The following is a 19,515-nucleotide window of genomic DNA, read 5'->3' as shown; positions in this document are numbered from 1 at the left end:
CAGTAATAAATCTGTAACTAGCTCATTACGAGTTTAATTTCTTAATTGAGAAAGTCTATTAATTTTTAACTCGCGGTGCGGTAGAAAAATATTGGGTAGCCGCGTTCGAGTACTAATGAGCCGCGCGTGGGTGTTCTTGTTTACTAGGGAAGGGCGCGCTATTCAATTATAATTTGCGCTAATTAATTTCATTACGTTAAAAACTATATAAAAGTATTAGCGGCGTCTCACGATGCATTACTGCTATAGTTACGCCAACGTTGCCTACGTTTCAGTGAGTATATTTTATTTCATTTGAAATACTATATCGACATTTGTTTAAAAATACGATGCCTTTTGTTGGAAATGCGAGATTGCTTTGGCGAAATTGTTCTAGTTTTTCTTAGTACGCCAGTGAAAACCAAACTTAAAGGGAGGGTGAAGTGGAAAATCAAGTTATTTTTTATCGATTCTTCTTCTAATTATAAGACCAATATCTCCGAATGATTTTAAAATTCAAATTAGGTTCCGATTTTAAGAATAATTTGAAGTATCCCCCTCCGACCAATCGCGTAACGTCCTGCCTTTTTATTAATAAAATTCTCGTGGCACGCTCCGTGTCGAATGAAATTTGTCGCGAGATTTGAAAAAATTTGCGCACGACGTGATAATCGTGGCGCGAGACATGGAGCGTGCCACGAGAATTTTGTTAATAAAAAGGCAAGGCGTTACGCGATTGGTCGGAGGGGGATACTTCAAATTATTCATAAAATCGGAACCTAATTTGAATTTTAAAATCATTCGGAAGTATTTTCTGAACGTTTCACTATGCAGACTGATCTTATAATTAGAAGAAGAATCGATTAAAAATCACTTGAATTTCCACTTGACCCTCCCTTTAATTACCAGATAGGTATTAGATAGATACGGCCCGCATAGCTGAGCGCCAAGGATAAAGCTCAGCTCAGCTCGCGTTTCTTTATAAAGAGGGACCCCTAGCTCACCTCGGGCTCACGACATTTTCACTTTCTAATGAGATCTCAGCTCGGGCTCAAATTTTATAACTTAAATAACGGGGCTCAGTTCAGGCTCGGGCTCATCGCTATATATAAGGTTTGAGCTCGGCTCGGACTCAAATTTTAAAATATAAATAACGGGGCTCAGCTCAGGCTCGGGCTCATCGCTTTATAAAGTTCGAGCTCAAGCAGGGCTCAATATTTACCTTCGAGCTCAAGCAGGGCTCAAAATTTACCTTCGAGCTCAAGTAGGGCTCAATATTTAACTTCGAGCTCACGTCGGTCTCGGCTCCTAAAACTCATTGTGGATTCAGCTCAGTCAAATTTTTCTTCTCTTATTAGACTAGCTTTCGCATTTTAAAACATCCATCTTAAGTTCTTACATTAACTTCTTACTCAAAAAAATTGACAAAATTTTTCTTGGACGAAAGAGTAACAAGTACTTCCTACTCCAATCTACTAACGAAGTGGAATTTCCTGCCATCTATGGTATATATGGAAAGCTTAAATATTGTTTCACTCTGTTTATGGATTTCCAAAAAGGAATAGCCTTAGCTCATTACTTAGTATAGTACGTAGGTACGAATAATATAAGTTTAGTGAGCCCGGGCTCGGTCTCAATAGATTAAGATTATTTCGTGAGCCCGGTCTCGGGATCAACAGATTATGGATATTTTATGAGCCCGGGCTCGGGCTCACGGTATTCTTGACACGAGCTCAGCTCACGCAGGCTCGGGCTCACGATATCCTGACGGGCTCAGCTCACGGACATTTTGTTTTACAAATATTAACCAAGCTCAGCTCGGACTCAAACTTATGCAAACTTTTAGGCAGTACCTCGCTCAAATCGAGCTCAGGCTCATGAAATTGAGGTGAGCCCGCACAGCTATGGATACGGGGGAGTTTCAGATTTAAGGGGATAGTTGCGTAAAACGTGTATAGAGTTCAAAAAATATTGGTGAACAACGATTGGAGATGATAAACCGCTCTAGCAAACAAATTAACCCAACGGTAACGAGTTTAATATCGGAGTAAATATATTTTATAAAGCTTCCAAATTAATTCCATATGGGAATCATCAAATTAATTAACTTATTAAAAATAAGTTTCCGTGTCGTAAAATCCCCCTATACAATTTAATCAAAAAATGCAAGCTTTATTACCTTAACCTAAAGCTCTTTTTTTTTTATTTGACAAAATATAATCTTTTGAGTCCCGGGGTGATGTCATCCGCCCTTCTTTGACTCTACTAAATCTCGTATAAAAATAAGGCCTAGTGCCATTTCTACTGATATATATTCCGCGTCACGCTAGTGGCTTATACTTGTCAGAATCGAGCTGGAGGGGGGGGGGGGTAGGGGGCCAGAACCGTAAGCCCATGGGGGGGGGGAAATCGGGCTGCCATGGTCGTAATAACGTGGTTACGACATTGTTACGCCGTGTTCCTTTGACCCCGCGAAGCCTTGTTTACACGATGTAATTTTGCCCTTCCTTTGATGACGTCATAACGGTGTAAGGTTTCTTCTACGTGTCAAAAGTTATTTCAACCCTAAAATTTTCTCAAAAATATATAATTAAAATATTTATTTATTTTATTCGGGGGAAAAATGTTTTAAATTTTTAGGCCTAATTATTTTCTGATGAACTATTAATAACCATTTCCTGGTCACCCACTGCGCGTACGTCTGGAGGTCTTTTTTTTTTTTTAGGATGAACGTTTTGATCTCTCATACGTTCTTGCGGAGAAAATAGTGTACGGGAATAGAAGCTTGATTGGCCTCTTTTAATATTTGAAATGAATTGGGAACTCTTCGACCTTTCTATTCCGGTCCTATTTTCTCCCGTTCCCATCTTCTCTCTTTTGGGCTTTTTCTCTCTCCAACGGAGTGGAGTCTTCTCTCTCATTCTCTGTCTCCTCTCCTCTTCTCTCTCTCTCATTTCACTGGCGCTGGGTTTCTGTTGGGAGCTGTGCGGGCGAGCCGCTTTTCCCGCCAGTGCCAGAATTGGTTCGGAGTTGGTGGCACGAGGTCGCGAAATCTCTTCGGGCTATCCGCGTGTGTCGACCGTCTATCCTATGACGTTGTGATTTCTTTCGAACGCGCGGTGCTGTGTCGCTCGATTTGTTTATTGAGATTTGCCCATACTTGATTTGATTTCGACCCAAAAGCCATGAGGTTTTTCGCCAAAATTCGCGTTCGACTCTTGATCAAAGTTTTCCCGTCTTACTATCCGTCTATTTTCGGAGTAAGTTATTCTTGTTTTTTGTCCCGCTTCCTCTATTTCCCCTCTTTCTTCGCTTCCGATTCGTCTTTTGTCTATTTCCCGTTTCGTCTCTGGCGAGTGACTTTTTCTCTTTGTTCCATTGACTTCCGGAAGCTGTAAGATTGTCTTTGTCGCCAACGGGGAAATCTTGGATTATCCACTTTATATATACGAACGGAGACAGTCGACATTTGATTTCGCCGCGTTCGATTCAACCCCCCTTTATGATTAAGCTTGGATTACGCCTTATCCTGATTTTTATCGTTGTTTCTAAGATTTTTCTCGCCAAGTATGGTATAGTCGAGCCGAGTGACGCGGGTGAAAGGTCATTTTGTATTACGAATGGTTAAAAAAATGTCCTACGGTTGGTTGATGCGTTGAAAGGTTTCGTCACATTTGCCCCTAGTTTAATTAAGGGGATAGTCGGGAAAGATTTTTTTCACCGAATGGTGTTTTATCTTAGTCTCTTAGAATATCACTATTATAATTACTGTTCTGATTCGAATAGCTTTTAGCAGCCTGCTTTTAAAATGTTCGCTTTTAAATCTATTCTAATCTTTTTGTTCAGTAATTTTAAATATTTTACCCCGAAAGGATAATTCACTTTATTGTAAAGATAAAAGGTTACGGCTGATCCGAGAAGGCATTGGAAAAGCTCGAGTCTTTTCGTAACCACTCGGGATGTATCATCATTTTCGAAACCAAAATTTATTTTTCACTAAAATTTGAAACTAAAGCGTAAAATATTTCACTGAAATTTTCACCCGACTCGTTCTTAAAGGGCGAGTCTTAATTTATTTTTTTCGAAATGTAGCTGCAGCTTTAAAGGTTAAGAGCTACTTTGGGCGCGCGTTGGAAGCTCGTCGTCGTAACTGCCCACAGTGCAAAATGTAACGTACGAGCTCCTTCGAGTCTTATATCGCTTTTTGGAAAGAGCTAACACTTTCGTTATTAAAGCCAAACTCCGGCTTTGAACTTTTCATCTATATTTCATCGTCAAAATGACGTCAGAATGGAATAAATTGATGATATTATATATTTTACGAATTTATTGATGTTGTTCTGTCAACCGTAAAAAGAAGTTCCTTCCTTTCAATCCACTTCTAGAATTTCTCGCGAATTAAACAAAAAGTGGCTTTACTTCGGAACTGGCCCTTTAATTTCGGAATTCGAGAAAACTTTAAAATATAAAATATTAAAATTTCTCTTTCCTTAAGTTTAAAACCTCGCGAACAGTTTTCAAGTTAAGGATACTAATTCCTTCCGAAACTTTAGTTATATAAGGTAAATTAATACTCCCCCCCCCTCTTTTTCTCTCTCTCCCTCTCTCTCTCTCTCTCTCTCTCTCTCTCTCTCTCTCTCTCTCTCTCTCTCTCTCTCTCTCTCTCTCTCTCTTCGTACTAAGTGCAGTTATCTTAAGCCTTGGCTTTTCAAAATATGCCTATAAACTTTTCTAACTTAATTAGGTTACCGCTATATTAGTGTTCAAAATGTTTCCAAAGTTTACGCTCTGGAGTTTAAGGGAACCGAAAATATGCTCTTAATTTCATTTTAAAGTTGTTTGTAAATTATCGTCTAGACCGAGGTGAAAACCCTCCAGTTTTTTTCCCCACTCGGACCAAACCTATATAGAGGAACTGAACTGAACCGCTTCAAAAACCTTCCTCTAGCGTTACTGATTACAAACTATAACCACGTCGCGTGAGAATGTACAATTTTTAGGATTAACTTTAGATATTAAAAAATTCAGACACTATCTTAACGCGTCGGTTATTTTTAGTTGGAGTTAACCCTTAACCGTGTTTTTAATTAAGTACAAGTGTCAAGCCAAACTATTGATCTAACGCTACTTTCGTACAAAATCCTTATCCATTTTGAAGCTGATACCACGGAGCGTGTCCAACGAAGGACTTGAATTTGGCAACCCTCGCCTCGGGTAGCGGGTGCTTGAAAATCCACCCCTTTAGCCTCTTTACGCGTTGCTTCTAACGAGTTAAACCGTGCCATCTAACCCAGGCCCGAAATGAGTTGAGAAAACCAATTTTCGCCCGACCTTTTAACGTCGCGTTGCCCGGATGTAACGATTAAAAATTTTCCCTCCTAGCTGGCACTTTTTTTTATATAAAAACTTTATTTTTTTATAGCTATGGCCTAGGCATTTTTGAAATGGATCTTTCTTGATGGGCGCCTTTAGTTTTTGTTATAACTTGACTGTGGGAGCTAAAATTAGTGTTAAAATTTACACGGACCAAAGAGAATATAACAAGAGGAGCGGAAGCTCTAGCATTTTTTGGTAGCCCTGAGTTTTAGGGTTCTAGTTCCGGTGAGTCACGTGATCGCGAAATTCGCGTCGTCTATTCCGTAGTCTGCTAAAGTAGGGTTAGCTTCCTTAGATCAGACAACGATGTCGTTAACACTATGGGATGGTTTGAAAAATGTTGAATGTAAGTTAATAATACAAAAATATTACAATTTAAAAAATGTACTTACTTTTCTCTCGAATACTAGCGCATTTGAGCGCATTAATAAACTGTTCTGTAGCTTCTGTTAACACTAAGACTCGTATAAAATTTTGTCGATATGCAGACGACATATTCTAACCAATGAGAAGTGCAGCGAATAAGCCAATCACGAGAAACCGGATGTAGTTCCCTAAAACTCAAAGCCACCAATTTTAAAAGCCTAGGCAAAGGCTAAAGCTTCCGCTCCTCTTGGTATATTCTCTTTGCACGGACACGCTGTTGGTAAGGGGGAAAATGAAATCCACCGGTTAATTTCGACGGGCAAACACTTTAATATCTTTGTGTTATTCTACTTTTGTTTATAAACTCGCTAATTTTATATGCCCAAGCGTTGATGGCTTAAATATATTTATCAAAAGGCGTAATCTATGGGTAAAAATCTGTTGCCAGCTTTGAAGGAAGAAGGCAATTATCGGGCACTTACGCCATACCTGATTTTTCCTGATAAGGAAAAAAAATTTTTACTCTAAAAGTAATTTGCAGTTAGTTTTATATGAAACTCAGCTTTGAGTTACGGGGGAAAAAATACGCCAGGGAAATTAAGAAAATTAAACATGACGATGAAAAATAAACAAAATAATCTCGTACGTACATGAAAAAATAAATCTGATAATACCAGCAGGCTACAGTGCACTCGAAGATCTTAGTTATCCCAACCTATTTTTACGTATCAACATAGTATAAAATTTTTGGAAGAAAGCTGCTCCTGCAGTAGCTCTCAAACCATATAACGTCTTTTATTCTTACCTTACTAAGTAAGAGAAGAAAATTAACGAAAAGTTATTAATTTATTTGAACGGGGTGTTTTTGATAAGTCTGCCTTAAATTAAAGGGTGTCTCGCGTGAGTGCAGAATGTTTGGTCTACAAATACCGTATGTAGTTACATCGGTTTAGTGTACTTTCGTTTCGACTTATAGACTAGTAGACCTAGACGCCGCTTTACGATACCGGTACTACGTGTTCTTAGAACTCCATTGTCTCCTTGGAAACGCCGCGTGGAGAATCGTAGTCATAAAGGGGATCGAGTCCCTGAAGCTAAAAGTACTATACGATATTTCTTGGCCCTCGGTCCGTCGCTATTCCCGAAGGAGGATAACCCTCGATCCTTTTTCCTCAAAAATTAAAAACGTTTGGGGTGAATTTGGGACTTGGGAGTCGAAACCCCGGCCGTGAGAGAGAGAGAGAGAGACTTGTCTTCTTATCTGCAACGAAAACGTTTTCCCGAGCGCTAGAAATTCATTTTTTCTCTTCTCTTTCTAGGCTTCGAGTCGGTTTCTTAAGAGTTGGAAGTGAGAGGACGCGTTTTAAATGAAACTAGCGTAAGCGTAGGCTTAAGAACTAGGGTCAAGTGTTAGAACGAGTTCTGTTTCAAAGATGTTTGACGTAAAATGGCTTTTCAAAGCTTTAGAATGTATTGTTAGACGAAAGGTTTATTGGAGTTTGCGCAAAATATCGAGAAATAAATGACGGCTAATTTCTAGGGCTCTTGTACCAAACGTTCTTTACATACGTTCGATTTAGTACTTCGAGGCTCTTACCGAAATCGGTAATTCCGCAAAAATTATTCGAGAACTTTTAGGCCGCCATGGCATGGCAAACGACATTACGACAATTTTTGCCTGACTCTCCTCCAATCTCGGCTGAGGTCAGCGTGACACTCTTACCGCCTCCAGCTATCCCATCAACCGGGGATGAATCGGATCAAGAACCCGTATAAGACCCGGGAACGTTCGAAGATAGAGATGGGTTGGGATGTAGTAGCGTGTTTTCCTCGAACTATACTCGCGTTTCCTGCAGGGTATCAGAGACATATTGACAAGGAAGGGAAGCGATCCTGAACTGGTGGAAACTCGAGCTGGCCATTCGTAGGTTCTCGGCTCTTAAATGGGTTCTTGGTCGGAGGAGGATAGGAAAGATGAGGGGTTTTTAGAATCATTCATCCACGGTTGGCTTCCCCTTGGGCGCTAGTTAAGTCGACGCGCGTGTGCCCTTTCTAGCCTAACGGGACCGGTGTGGGGGGGGGGGGTGTTGCTGTCAACTCCGGGCTATCACGCGCTCAGATGATTCGCGACCGGGAAATGGGTGTCTCCTTCTGCCTTCTCTTATTTTTCTTCATCATCGCTTTCTGGATTTGCGACCCCCCCCCCCCCGCTAAGAAACGCGTCTCCCCTTATCACTCTCGAAATGGAATACCTCACCTTTAACCATCTCGACTTTGTAATACAACTCGCATCGAGCCTTAACCCATGACGAATTTGACTCTCCTTTATAGTTTTCGCGCCTTTGCCTATAGACAGGTGTAGTTATTAGGCGTTTAATGCTGTAACCCCGTAAAATTTAGGGAGATTTGTCAGGCTCGAGTAAAACGATTCGAAGGAAGAACCTGCACTCCAGTTGTTCTTCCCCGAGATGGAGATGAACCGTGTAGCGATTCTTTTTCGTTTATTGACTTCCACGATTAGCGCGTGAATAAGACGTATTAACTTAAGATATCCTTGCTCGTAGCTTCCAACCTCGTTGCAAACTTATATTGCCGCTAAGCTAACCTCTTATCCGATATGTCTCGCTATACGCGTCTCCCTTTTAGTTGGGACGCGTGAGTAAAGTACTTGTTAACAAGTACGCTTTTGGTCGGGTTTTACTCTACTCCTTTTGGCACTGCGGAAGGGGGGTGGGGTGGGAGTTCGGGGATAAGAGATCTATAGCTAACCCTTGTTTTACTCTGTCCTGATGAGTGCTTTTACGAGGCCGTTTTCGGGATGTTCTGCCGGGTGTCTCTGTACTTGTAGTTTTAAGGGGGTCGTATCTTTTTTACGGTTGTCTTAAATTAGCCGGAACCTGGCGCGAAATGTCAACGGGAAAGTGTTTTGGCGGCTTTTGTTCTTTATTAGGCCAGAGTTTAGTTAGGCTTAGCTTTCGGTTAGTTATTGTCATCGCGACGTCTTGTTACGGTGTCTTTTGGGGAAAACTTACGAATGTATATCGTGGAGGGTCTGCAATAACTATCGTAATAAAAATCGCTTCTTAATAATGAATAGAAAATTCTTTTAGATCGGTATAGCCAAACTCGAGGCCTTTTGTAAATACTACTTTTATGTCAATAAGTAAAGGCTGTTACTATAGATATCCTATCACGCGGATAAAAGTAAATAATTTATACGGGTAGGTTAGCGCTTGACTGTCTCCGTTGGCTCAACCTGGACTCCCAATGGTACGGGCGTGTGGGTGGGTGGCGCGCATCCAAATATCCATTTCATCCTAAAATCCATCCTCCTGTTCCATGGAATTACTTGTCTTCTCTTCTATTAAGGCTTCTTTCTTCTTCCTCGATATGTTGTTCTTCTCTGTGTGGCAATTTCCTTACTGCTCTTTTTTTCCTCTCCTTCCGTCCTTCTTCTTCTAATTAATCCGTAAAATGCGCGAGCTTGATCGTGCCTGGAAGGTGCCGCAGCCATAATTATTGACCAATCCCAATTTTCCTTGCAGAGTAACGACAGCTGGCTTACGCAAGACGGAGACCAGGTAAGCCTAAAAACACCTCACCCCTGCCTTCTTCTTCTTCTAGACTAATACAAACTTATCTTTCTTTCCTTTCTGGCGCGTATTGGCCAGCCAGTGTTGATGTTTCAACCATCTTGATAACACTGTCGATTAGACAAATTCCTAAAGTTTTTACGGAGATAAATAGATGGATCCAAAGAGGAGTCTGAATCTCGCTCCATCTAGAAGAGTCTCTTGCCATTTCTATTATTACCTCTACGCGCTGGTTTTTCCGTTAAAAATATACGAGTTTGTCTATTCGATGCATTTAGGTTATAAAACGTTTCGATACTGTTTCGGTCATAGACGATAAACACCTAACCACTAGTTAACTCCCCTACATCCGTTAATCCTGAAGTTTTACTTCTCCGAAACTCGAAATGATCTCTGAAAAAAAGCTCTTCTCATAAACAGCCTCCTGATTTCCCGCCAATTTTCACGAGAAGAATTTTGAGCAAATAGAAAGGGTGGGAAAATTTTGTGGCGCGGTGAAGCGTGGGTGTGGAGAGGGGGAGTGGCGAAAACCGCGTCTTGGGCACGAGCGGCCTGTACGTGTGTGCTTAATAAATGACCATCAATTATAATTCGAGTCTTCGGAATTGGAAGTCTGAATTTTTAGGCGCGCTCAATTAAGCTCCCGTTTGCTTACGTGCTGAAGGTGAACCCCATTGGGTACCGCGTGGCCCGCGCGGTCACTGCGGAGAAAATTTGCTTTTCCTAATTAATCGCTCGCCTCGATTGTTTAGTCTCGGGGTCCCGTAGTTTTTGGAACTTCTAGGCGGAGATTAAGTCAAAGCGAGCTAAAGACGTCACGCGCCATAGCCCAATTATATCTTTGAACCCGCGTCTAGGATCTAAACGGAGCCTCCGAAATGAACTAGGCCCATACATGTCGAATTTTATGTGGGTAGTTTGTTAAGGAAAATATTTTCACCATATGGCGCTTATATTACCGTTGTGACAGTGGTCTTCCTTAAATTGTCGTTGATATTTTAGGGGTCAGTCATAAAATTTTTATGATAGAGAAAAGTTTCATCCTAAAATTAACGTAAATGTTTTTGGGGCTATTCACTTTTTATTGAATCTTTCGGTTAGATTTTATTGATGACAACAAAATAAATTATTTCGATTAAAATAATTCAGTAAGAGTAATAAAAACGTAAACTTACAATCCGCGACCTTGGCTCAAATACTTAAGCAGTCGACAGGGTCACGGGGTTGAACTTTGTTTATTTTACGGTAATATAAGCGCCCCAAGCGTAAAACCATGCCGGCGAACTAATTTGGTTAAAAAAATATTCTCGCTTTGCGACACGCATGGGCCTAGTTCATTTCGGAGGCTCCGATCTAAAATACTTAGCAATAAAAAAACCAAATATTTTTGGTGCGGCCTCCGAGTGTCTCTCGCGATATCAGCCCGGTCAAAATATTTTACTATCCGCCACTACCACTGAACACTTTCACGTTTAGTGATCGTACCCTTAAGTTCAATAGGACGCTCAGTAAATACGTTTAATCCGCTGCCAACATCATTAAGGTCTCGAAGAAAGGTAAAAAAACGCTGGGGAGAGAAAAGTGTAGTTGGAACTTATTTCCAGATGACTGAGTTTGGAACAAATATAGCCGGGGCTATCGACTAATTTTCGCGCGTTTATAGATTTACTAATTACATTCCATCGCCCTGCCACCCCCCCCCCCAAGCCCCCACGCCCCCGCTTATTACCAAACCAATAGAAGTGCCGCGAGATCCGAACAAAAAAAGAAAATCAATGAACAACGAGGGGGGGCCGAGAGTATATGTATTACCTCGCGTAGTGATCTGTTCACCCCTCTAGCTAGCTTCTTCCTGAACTCGATGTTAGTCGCGTACTCCTAGGATAGATTTGCTCTTGAGAGGAGGTAGGCCTATATCTTTGTGTGTGCCGAAAAAAAAATGCGGATAAAAATTCCGATTGTAGGCGGAATTGGAAGGGGGACTTGCCCTCGGTGCTTCCATTTAATTCATCGATGCGAGAAATTTCGCTTCGGAAAAATAGAAATCGGCTTTAAAAGAGAAGTTGCCCCCCCCCCCTTCCTCCACCCCGCCCCATGAGGCTTGTTTTTATTTTTCCTGATAAAGGGCTAGCGAAATGTTAAGGTACAAGCCGCATTATTATTTTCTATCAGGTTATAACCGGAGCCTCCGAAATGAACTAGGCCCATGCATGTCAAATTTTATGTGGGGAAATATCCAGTTTGTTAAGGAAAATATTTTCACCATATATGTGTACGAGATGGCGCTTATATTACCGTTGTGACAGGGGTCTTCCTTAAATTATCGTTGATATTTTAGGGGTCAGTCATAAAATGTTTATGATAAAGAAATGTTTCATCCTAAAATTAACGTAAATATTTTTGGGGCTATTCACTTTTTATTGAATCTTTCGGTTAGATTGTATTGATGACAACAAAATAAATTATTTCGATTAAAATAATTCAGTAAGAGTAATAAAAACGTATACTTACAATCCGCGACCTTGGCCCAAATACTTAAGCAGTCGACAGGGTCACGGGGTTGAACTTTGTTTATTTTACGGTAATATAAGCGCCCCCATGCGTAAAACCACGGCGAACTAAATTGGTTAAAAAAATATTCTCGCTTTGCGACACGCATGGGCCTAGTTCATTTCGGAGGCTCCGTTATAACCCTAATAACAACTCGAGGCATTTCAGCAACCCTTGAAATATAACCCTTTCACTCGAAAATAAATAATCAATTTTCGGGGTTGTCGATCTTTCGAGTCTATATTGTATTTTCTTTTACATAAAGATCGTAAAATTTCGAAGGTAGTAAGATTTTAACAAGCAATTTATTCTCGAAAAATGTACGTTCCGATAAAGGTTGCATTTCGCGATCGAGTTCACTTCCGAATCGTTCAACGCGTGATATTAGTGAGAACTTAAAAAGGGGCGTGCATTTATTCGGCCTTAATAACGAGGCCGATAAATAGGTCAAATGGAAAATGATACCGCTTAAACGCCAAAGAATAACGCGCCTCGCCAATATCCCTTGAAGAAAATAAGCGCAAAAATCAGACTGTTTCGTTATTTTTTCCATAAATGTCTTTTTAGCTATTTATCAAAAAAGATACGCCAACTCTGCGCCCAAATAAAAAATAATATATAAATATATATAAAATTATCCTGAAATTTTTGCCGCTGAACGAAAATACGGGGGGGGGGGGGGCGTTACATTCGTATAGAGAAGGAGAAACGTGTATTATAAAACGCAACATCACGAATGATTAAGCGTGGAATGGAAATAAGGCGAGGATAATTGAGAATAGCGTTTGAATTAAATTCCTTCGAAATCTGACGACCTAATTTTAGCAGTCAACTTAAACGTATTAATTAAACATTAGTAAGGCGCGTCTTGAAAATGGAAAAAATCCAATACATTTCATCTTCCCTTTATTTAGTGAAAATACGTAACTCTCCGCATTCCGTCGTGCGGCTGCATCGTATATATATTTCCAACCATCGTCCCATATTTTTAAAAATCCAACATTCGGACGGATAAGAACTACCCGCCAGAAGGAAGGATGGGGGTGGGGTCACCGCGCGGCCAACCGCCGCCATTTCGATATCGGCAAAATAATAGGAACGAGACGTGATGGAAATATATTTTATTTCGTATCTTGGAAACGTCCTTTTCTAACTTATTTCTCGGCAGCCTTGTTGTAGAAAGCGAGCGCCAATTTGTTTCAATGCGGCTTCAAAATCTCCCTGAAAAAGTAAAGTGAAACGTATGGGCCCGCGCTAAAAAGGATTATTTAACGTCTTGTTGCGAATTTCTAAAAAAAATATCTTGGAGATCTCTTTTGGAAATTGTTTCACCAGGAAATAGCTTTAAGCGGTTGGAATCGGAGCGTTACGCCATTGGTCGGAGGTGCGAATTTTAAATAAATTTATAAATCAAAGTCCTGACTGACAGACTGACTGATAATCAACGCCCAGCCCAAACCGCTTGCCCTAGAAGGCTGAAAATTTGCAGGAACGTTACTCATAAATAGTAGGCGCGTACCAAGAAAGATTTTTGCAATCCGCCGCCATCTTAAAAAATGGCGCCCAGAAAAGTAACAAAATCTTCTCTATGCAACAAAGTCCGCGCGTTTCAACCGATTTCGCAAATATTTAGTACACTGCTTTCCTTTAACCTATAGACGGGCTGAATGGTCTTTTGGGTTCGATTTGTTGCCATCTTTTTAAATGGCGGCCGAAAACTTAAAATCCTTCTGTATGGAATAATGTCAGAGTGAAAAGAAATGAAAATGTCCCGACGGGCTTACGGGCAACGCCGAGTGTCTTTGATCCTAGGGTGCTACAAAAATATTAGTCATCAGTAAAATCTACCCATTCTTTATATCCTTTTGATGGAAGTTCTTATTACAAGCGAGCGACGCCGCGGGTAACAGCTAGTTTTAAATAAATAAATTAACTTGATCTTATTATAATTAGTAGAAGAATCGATAAAAAAATCACTCGCACTTTCATTTTCACCCTCCCTTTAATCAGTTTCGCATCAAAGCGAGGATATTTGCGGATTCAAACGACAGTTTTTCTATTCATTGATTTAAATTAGAAAAAAACAGGCGTTTTTTTATTTTCAAACTAGGCCTAGTTCTAGATATTATTAATATATTCATTTCAAATTCGTGGAATTCAGATTTTTAAATTGGTTTTCTTTTATTGTAATTTTTTCTTTTGAGTGTTGGAAGTTGATAATGGATTTGGGGGGGGGGGGTGCCAAACGAACCCCTTTGCCGCGCCATTGGCAACTTTTGTCGAGATTGGGAAGCCCCACAGGTATACAGCCTGTTAACAAGCTCCCCCCCCCCCCTCATTTACACCGGAAATGTCTATTTCCTTTTCAGTCCACCTACATAGTGGGGCGCCATCCCGAGTCCCGCGGCAACCTATTTGCCAAGTCTCTCTAGAGATACGCTCTTCATAATGGCGGACAAAAATAGATTAAACAAAGTTAGAAAATGCTATCTGGCAACGAAGAAAATTCTCAAATTATATCGTGAAACATTTTCGAATAATTCCGCTACGTGGCGGCGCTTGAAACGCTCCCTATCAGGGTGGGAAATAAGGATTTTTTTAAACTGGACATTGGGCCAGCGACCCCCCTGGTCTAGAATAAATAAACTGGTCCATGACCATTGACCAGGGCGTGTCGTCTGCTAAACTATAGAAGGGGATAATTAAAATAGTTAAGATAATGTCTGGACTCTAGCTACCCTTGAATTTTATTAGTGGTCAAGTGGACCACTGACCCCCCCCCCTCCAATTTAATTTTTAAACTGGTCATTTGCCCTGTGCCACCGCCTTATTTCCCACGCTGCTCCCTATCTAGTCGCGAGTTATTCTGGGAGACGTAGTTACCGTACATAACCTACCAACATTTCTAAACTCCCGTTTCTCCTCATAAGTTCTTACGAGAGAAAGTGATAACTTCGAATTGCGTTAACTTTTGATAATGGCCACTTCTTCTCGAAATGAATTTCTCGCTTGTAAAAAAAATGTATTATTTTCTTTTGAGGTTTCTTTTTAATATAACTGGCCTATGTATTTCCTCGAGTATTTGTTCTTTATCAATGGTACGTGTAGTTGAGCGTGGGGGTCCGGAAATGTTGTTGTTTTTAAATGAAATTGCGGGTTTTCTATACAGCCTTTATCGTTTGGTATAGCTAATTTTTAAGGCTGGAAGGTCATTTCTCGCTGGCAATTAGGTTAGGTAGAGTCTAATCTGACCATCACGATCTTTAAACCCTTTTTTTAATGCCGGGCATAGATGCAGTTTCCGAAGTGACTCGGCGTTACGGTGTTTAAAACGCGCTTAATATCCGTCACTTGTAAAGCGCCGAACGGTTTTACGGTCATTTGCATCTGATTAAGCGCTACTCGCCGCTCTCTTGTCCGAGCCAGGTGTTTAGACCAGATATATCGCTCTCCTTCATTTTATCTCGCTTCGGTACCGAGGGGCCACTCGCTTAATTGTCGTCCTAATCGGCGCGCGCACACGCTAGCTGCGTCTTTTTGACCCCGTAATAAAAGGGGTTTTAACCCGAGAGAGTGATAATAAGCCTCGAGTAACATTTGGAAATATTTGAAAAAGTATATTAGTGTATTTATAGACTTCATTTTACGATTTAAATGAGACTGGACCTTTAATTAGTTACTGAGCTAACCAAATTCTTCACTCGGCGAAAGTGAATATTCTTGATAACACAAGAACGGTTGGCCCTCTGGTAGCGGTTTCTGAATTTCCTCTCCAAAACGTGAGACGCTCGCGGTGGTAGACGGCCGAACTAGATTCAAGCACCCGCGTCCGTGTTTCTCCGCTTTAGGTTGAGGGGAAGGGGGTAAGAAATATTTTTGGAACTCGACCAATTTTTTTCTCAGTAGTGTAGGCGCGTGGGAAGCGGCATAAAATCCTCAAATTTGTTCGCTAGTGCCAGGATCTACTATCAATGCTAGAGCCCTTCACTTCTAGTCTCATCTCACTTCTGCTAAGACCTTAGATTAAAAAAAAAACAACCCGGATATATCGAGATGCCTTTTCAATCGCGCTATAACTTTCGCATTAACGTCTTCCGAATAATTTTCCAAAACTTGTAAAAAAGATAATAATATTATTATAGAGTTAATTAATTTAAAAGAAAATATTCTTATTTTGGGAAGTAAAAGAAGTACAGCCTGGAGATATCAAAAGTATAGTCTCGTAAAAAATATTATCAAAGTTTGCTTTGGTATTCAAACCCCTCGTAAAGAAATCTCCTATCGTATTTGCATTGATTAAGAAAAAAGAAACGAAAAAAAAATATATGTATCAAAAATATAAAATTGCTTGGAACTGATAAGGAAACCGCATTTTACGAAAGTAACTACAAAATATAGGTCTAGTCTAGATATTCGGCGCGCGCGCGGTGATTTAAATTTAATTTGAATTTTAAAAAGGGCACCCAAGGAAAAATTAGCATAAAAAAGTATAAATTCTTTGGGGGAATTTTTTTGCTGGCTTCGATTTTTGCCCCCTTACATATTAAGTGACTACCCCTTGAGTTGAAATCTTCAATTTTGCCCATGAATATTGAACAAAGGAAAAACTGTTCTTACTTATAGGGGAAGGTGACCAGAATTTAAGAATCCATTTTAATTTCATTAAACGTTATTTTAATTTAATAATTACGTAAGGTGTTTGAGCGCTTGGAGTTTAGTTTTAAAGTAATGCCGCATATATGCTGAGGAATTTAGGGTAGGGAGAAATGAACGAAATTCACGATGACTTTGCTCGCCTGTAAAAAAAAATAAGAAATCCTTTTCCTTTATGAAGGAAAGGAATTCGTTTAAGAATTTCCGTTGTCTTTCCCTTCAGGCGTGTCGCGTCGCGAACGTGGGTCCCTGGCTCTTTTTTTAGGGCGGCAGTTGGCAACATCGCTTCTTCTTTTACGCTGCATATCAAACATTACTCGAGCCAGCTCCTCCCTTTTCGCCCTGAAATGTAAACCATATTTTGGGTTAGATGAAATGGCATAACCGCGCACGTATGAATTAATCGAGTAGATCTTTCTAAACTTCCTCTGTAACGAAAGCCACCGGGCTAAAGATTAAAATAAACGTGGTTTCGCGGAAAAGTACGCGATACTCGTGGTAACGCCAATGAATTCCGCGCCACGCGGCCCTGTCCGAGCGTCATCTTGGAAGATATTTCGGTTCTCGATCTTTGGTCATCGTTTATTTGAACCGAAGCCTTCGCCAGTTGAATTGTTATTTTGATGGTTTACGAAAAATGAAAGAGAAAATAGGTTCACCCCCAATAATCATAATTCATTTTTATTATTATTATTATTTTTTTCTACTCGACGTTTCCGCGTTTCGAGGTGAGCTCTAGAGGTGGCGAAGTGATGAAACCCCTGCACCCTCTCCATCCTTCCTTTCTTCCATCTATAGAATCGGCGATATATCTTGGCTGCTGCAGATTGTAGCAAGCTCGCTCGCTCCTCTTTCTCTATCCCAATCCTTATCTTTCTTTATAACGTTTTTAAGTTAGCTCGCTTTGAGCGGAAGGCGATAATACGAAGCGGATAAACCTCTTCTTAACTTATCAAATATCTCTGACGAAACGTAACCTTTTTCTATCGTTCCCTTCAAGGTCAACCTTTACACTCCACAAATGTTTTGGGTTAGACTCGCTTTAACTGCCTCCCATTAAAACGACAAAACAACGTTGTTGACTTCATTTTATTTACTTCTGAGTGTTTGTCTTTCTTCGTAGTCCGTGGCGAGTCTATATCTTAGCAACTTTTCTGATTAGAGCCAGGGAGAGAGACCTATCTTCCCTTGGCGATGGGCGCTGCTATCAGTAAAGGGCGCGGTGGCTACAACCTTTATCCACTAGGCATAGCAGCCACCCACGTGACCAACCCGATAGGTTAGGTTTGGCGTGTGGCACGCGCTCTCTCCCTACCCCCCCCCCTTGTTTTTTCGCGCTTTTTTTCCCTCCCTGCTCCGTTATCCCGAATGATTCATGATCTCATTTATCTTGGAGAGCCGCGCTAACCTTTCTTATTTATTTTTGTTTGAACTTTTTCTTTTAATTGGGAACAAACCTTTGGTTTTTCTTCTGATTCTGTCCGCGTTAAAGAAGCGTGGGCCATTTTGTAAAATGGAGGGCGAACGGAAAAGAAATTAAATGGCATTGGGAAGTTGTGTTTATCGTCAGCACAGCGAACCATCCCCGTGGGAATATTTATTTGTCCATTAACTTAGCATCCTAGTTTTGAAATGGCCGTTTGTAAGCTGTTACGCGTTCGGTCCGTTTCGTTGGGTTTTTTCGGCCATCTTTTACTTAGTTCCGATGATTCTATAATCCCGGGGTTTTTCGGAGCTAAACATTTACGCTCGCTCGTAAATTACGGCAATAAACGGGAGTCCGTTTCCGCTAGAAATGGATTTTTAGCTCCGACTCTCAACCTGAAAAATATAGGGAACATCGGACCGGAAATATCGGGGTCTTCCAAAAAGGGAGGGTCGAAGTACGGTCACGGGTCGGTTCTATGGGTCATATTATATTTAATTAAGAAGAAAATACGGTATATATTGGTTCGCGACGTCATACCAGCAACGGTAATTTACCTTATTTCTGAAAAAAAACCAAAAAATCTTTCTTTTCTTGGCCTATAAAGTATTCCACTGACCTACCCGTACAAGGCATAGTAAATTTCCTGTTCGGATGGCCGTTTTTCCGTTCTAGTGACTGACCAGCAGCCTAGAATCTCCGCCCCTTCCTCGCCCTCGCTTTAAACCGTTTTTCCTTTAAATCCCCGACGCCCGTCATTTTGGCTTCCCGAATAACCGCGGGCATCCTTTCCATCCTCGCATTGACGTATCCACTTTTAGTCCGTGACCAAAGAGAACACAAACGAGAGGAGTAGAACGCGCGTGCTTTAGACTTTATTATAACTCTCAACCTCGCGTCTGACTCCGTCATCTGATTGGTATAAGCGCGGTGAACCCTGAATGAACGAGAAAGTAAAATCTTATTTAAAATGCTTTGCCAGAGCCGTTAACTTGGGCTGGAACTTGCACTCCTCTTGTTTGTATAATCTCTTTGGTTTGATAGCGGTGGCAGTGTGGCCCTTATATATCTGTTTAGGCCTCCGCGCGGCCCAGGATCGCGACCGTTGGACGTGGATGGCGTACTTAGACGTCCGTCATAAATAGGGGAAGGGGGGGGGGGTTATAAGAGTGTCCCGTTGCGCCGTGCATGCACCCGCTTCCATCCTTATGATGGATCAGAAAACGTCGTTTTTTATGCCGTGATGACGCTAAAAAGCGAGCCTTACCATGCAGCCTAGGGATAAAATCCTGGCATTTTCTCCTGCAGTGACGCGACCTAACTTTTATCCAAAAAAGGGGAAGGTTTTACGACGAAGGGCCTAAGTTTAGATTCGAGTATATACTTTAGCCGGAGATGGAATCAACCAATATTGTTGTACAAGCCGCTCATAATGTATAGTTTTGCGTAGACTGCGTGCTTTTCTCTATATTTTAATCGAAAGAGCGTATGAAAGAATGAATACCAATTGGAAGCGTCTTTCTATATCTACAATATCATGAGATAATAATATGTTAGCTCCCTATAAGTTAC

The 19,515-nt window shown here is 40.8% G+C and overlaps 1 protein-coding gene across 12 annotated transcripts in view; it reads left to right on the top strand.

Annotated features, from left to right (window-relative positions):
* dlg1 (MAGUK family member discs large 1) overlaps nucleotides 1-19,515 on the top strand; it is a 174,215-nt gene that overhangs the window by 130,459 nt on the left and 24,241 nt on the right. For 9 of the 12 annotated variants that reach the window (XM_089844346.1, XM_089844348.1, XM_089844347.1 and 6 more), the window contains one exon: nucleotides 9,267-9,302. The exons of 2 other annotated variants lie outside the window; for them this stretch is intronic. In XM_089844346.1, coding sequence (XP_089700472.1) covers nucleotides 9,267-9,302 — 36 coding nt within the window. Of the gene's footprint in view, nucleotides 1-3,149; nucleotides 3,240-9,266; nucleotides 9,303-19,515 lie in introns of those variants that run through there. One more of the 12 variants, XM_089844355.1, reaches the window with a different exon arrangement.

This window comes from Phalangium opilio, unplaced genomic scaffold, assembly GCF_054372755.1.
Source record: "Phalangium opilio isolate 3A_F unplaced genomic scaffold, DU_Popi_V2 ptg000075l_1, whole genome shotgun sequence".
Lineage (NCBI taxonomy): Eukaryota > Metazoa > Arthropoda > Arachnida > Opiliones > Phalangiidae > Phalangium > Phalangium opilio.
The sequence above is the reverse complement of the archived record's forward strand: the minus strand, read 5'-3'. Positions and strand labels throughout refer to the sequence as shown.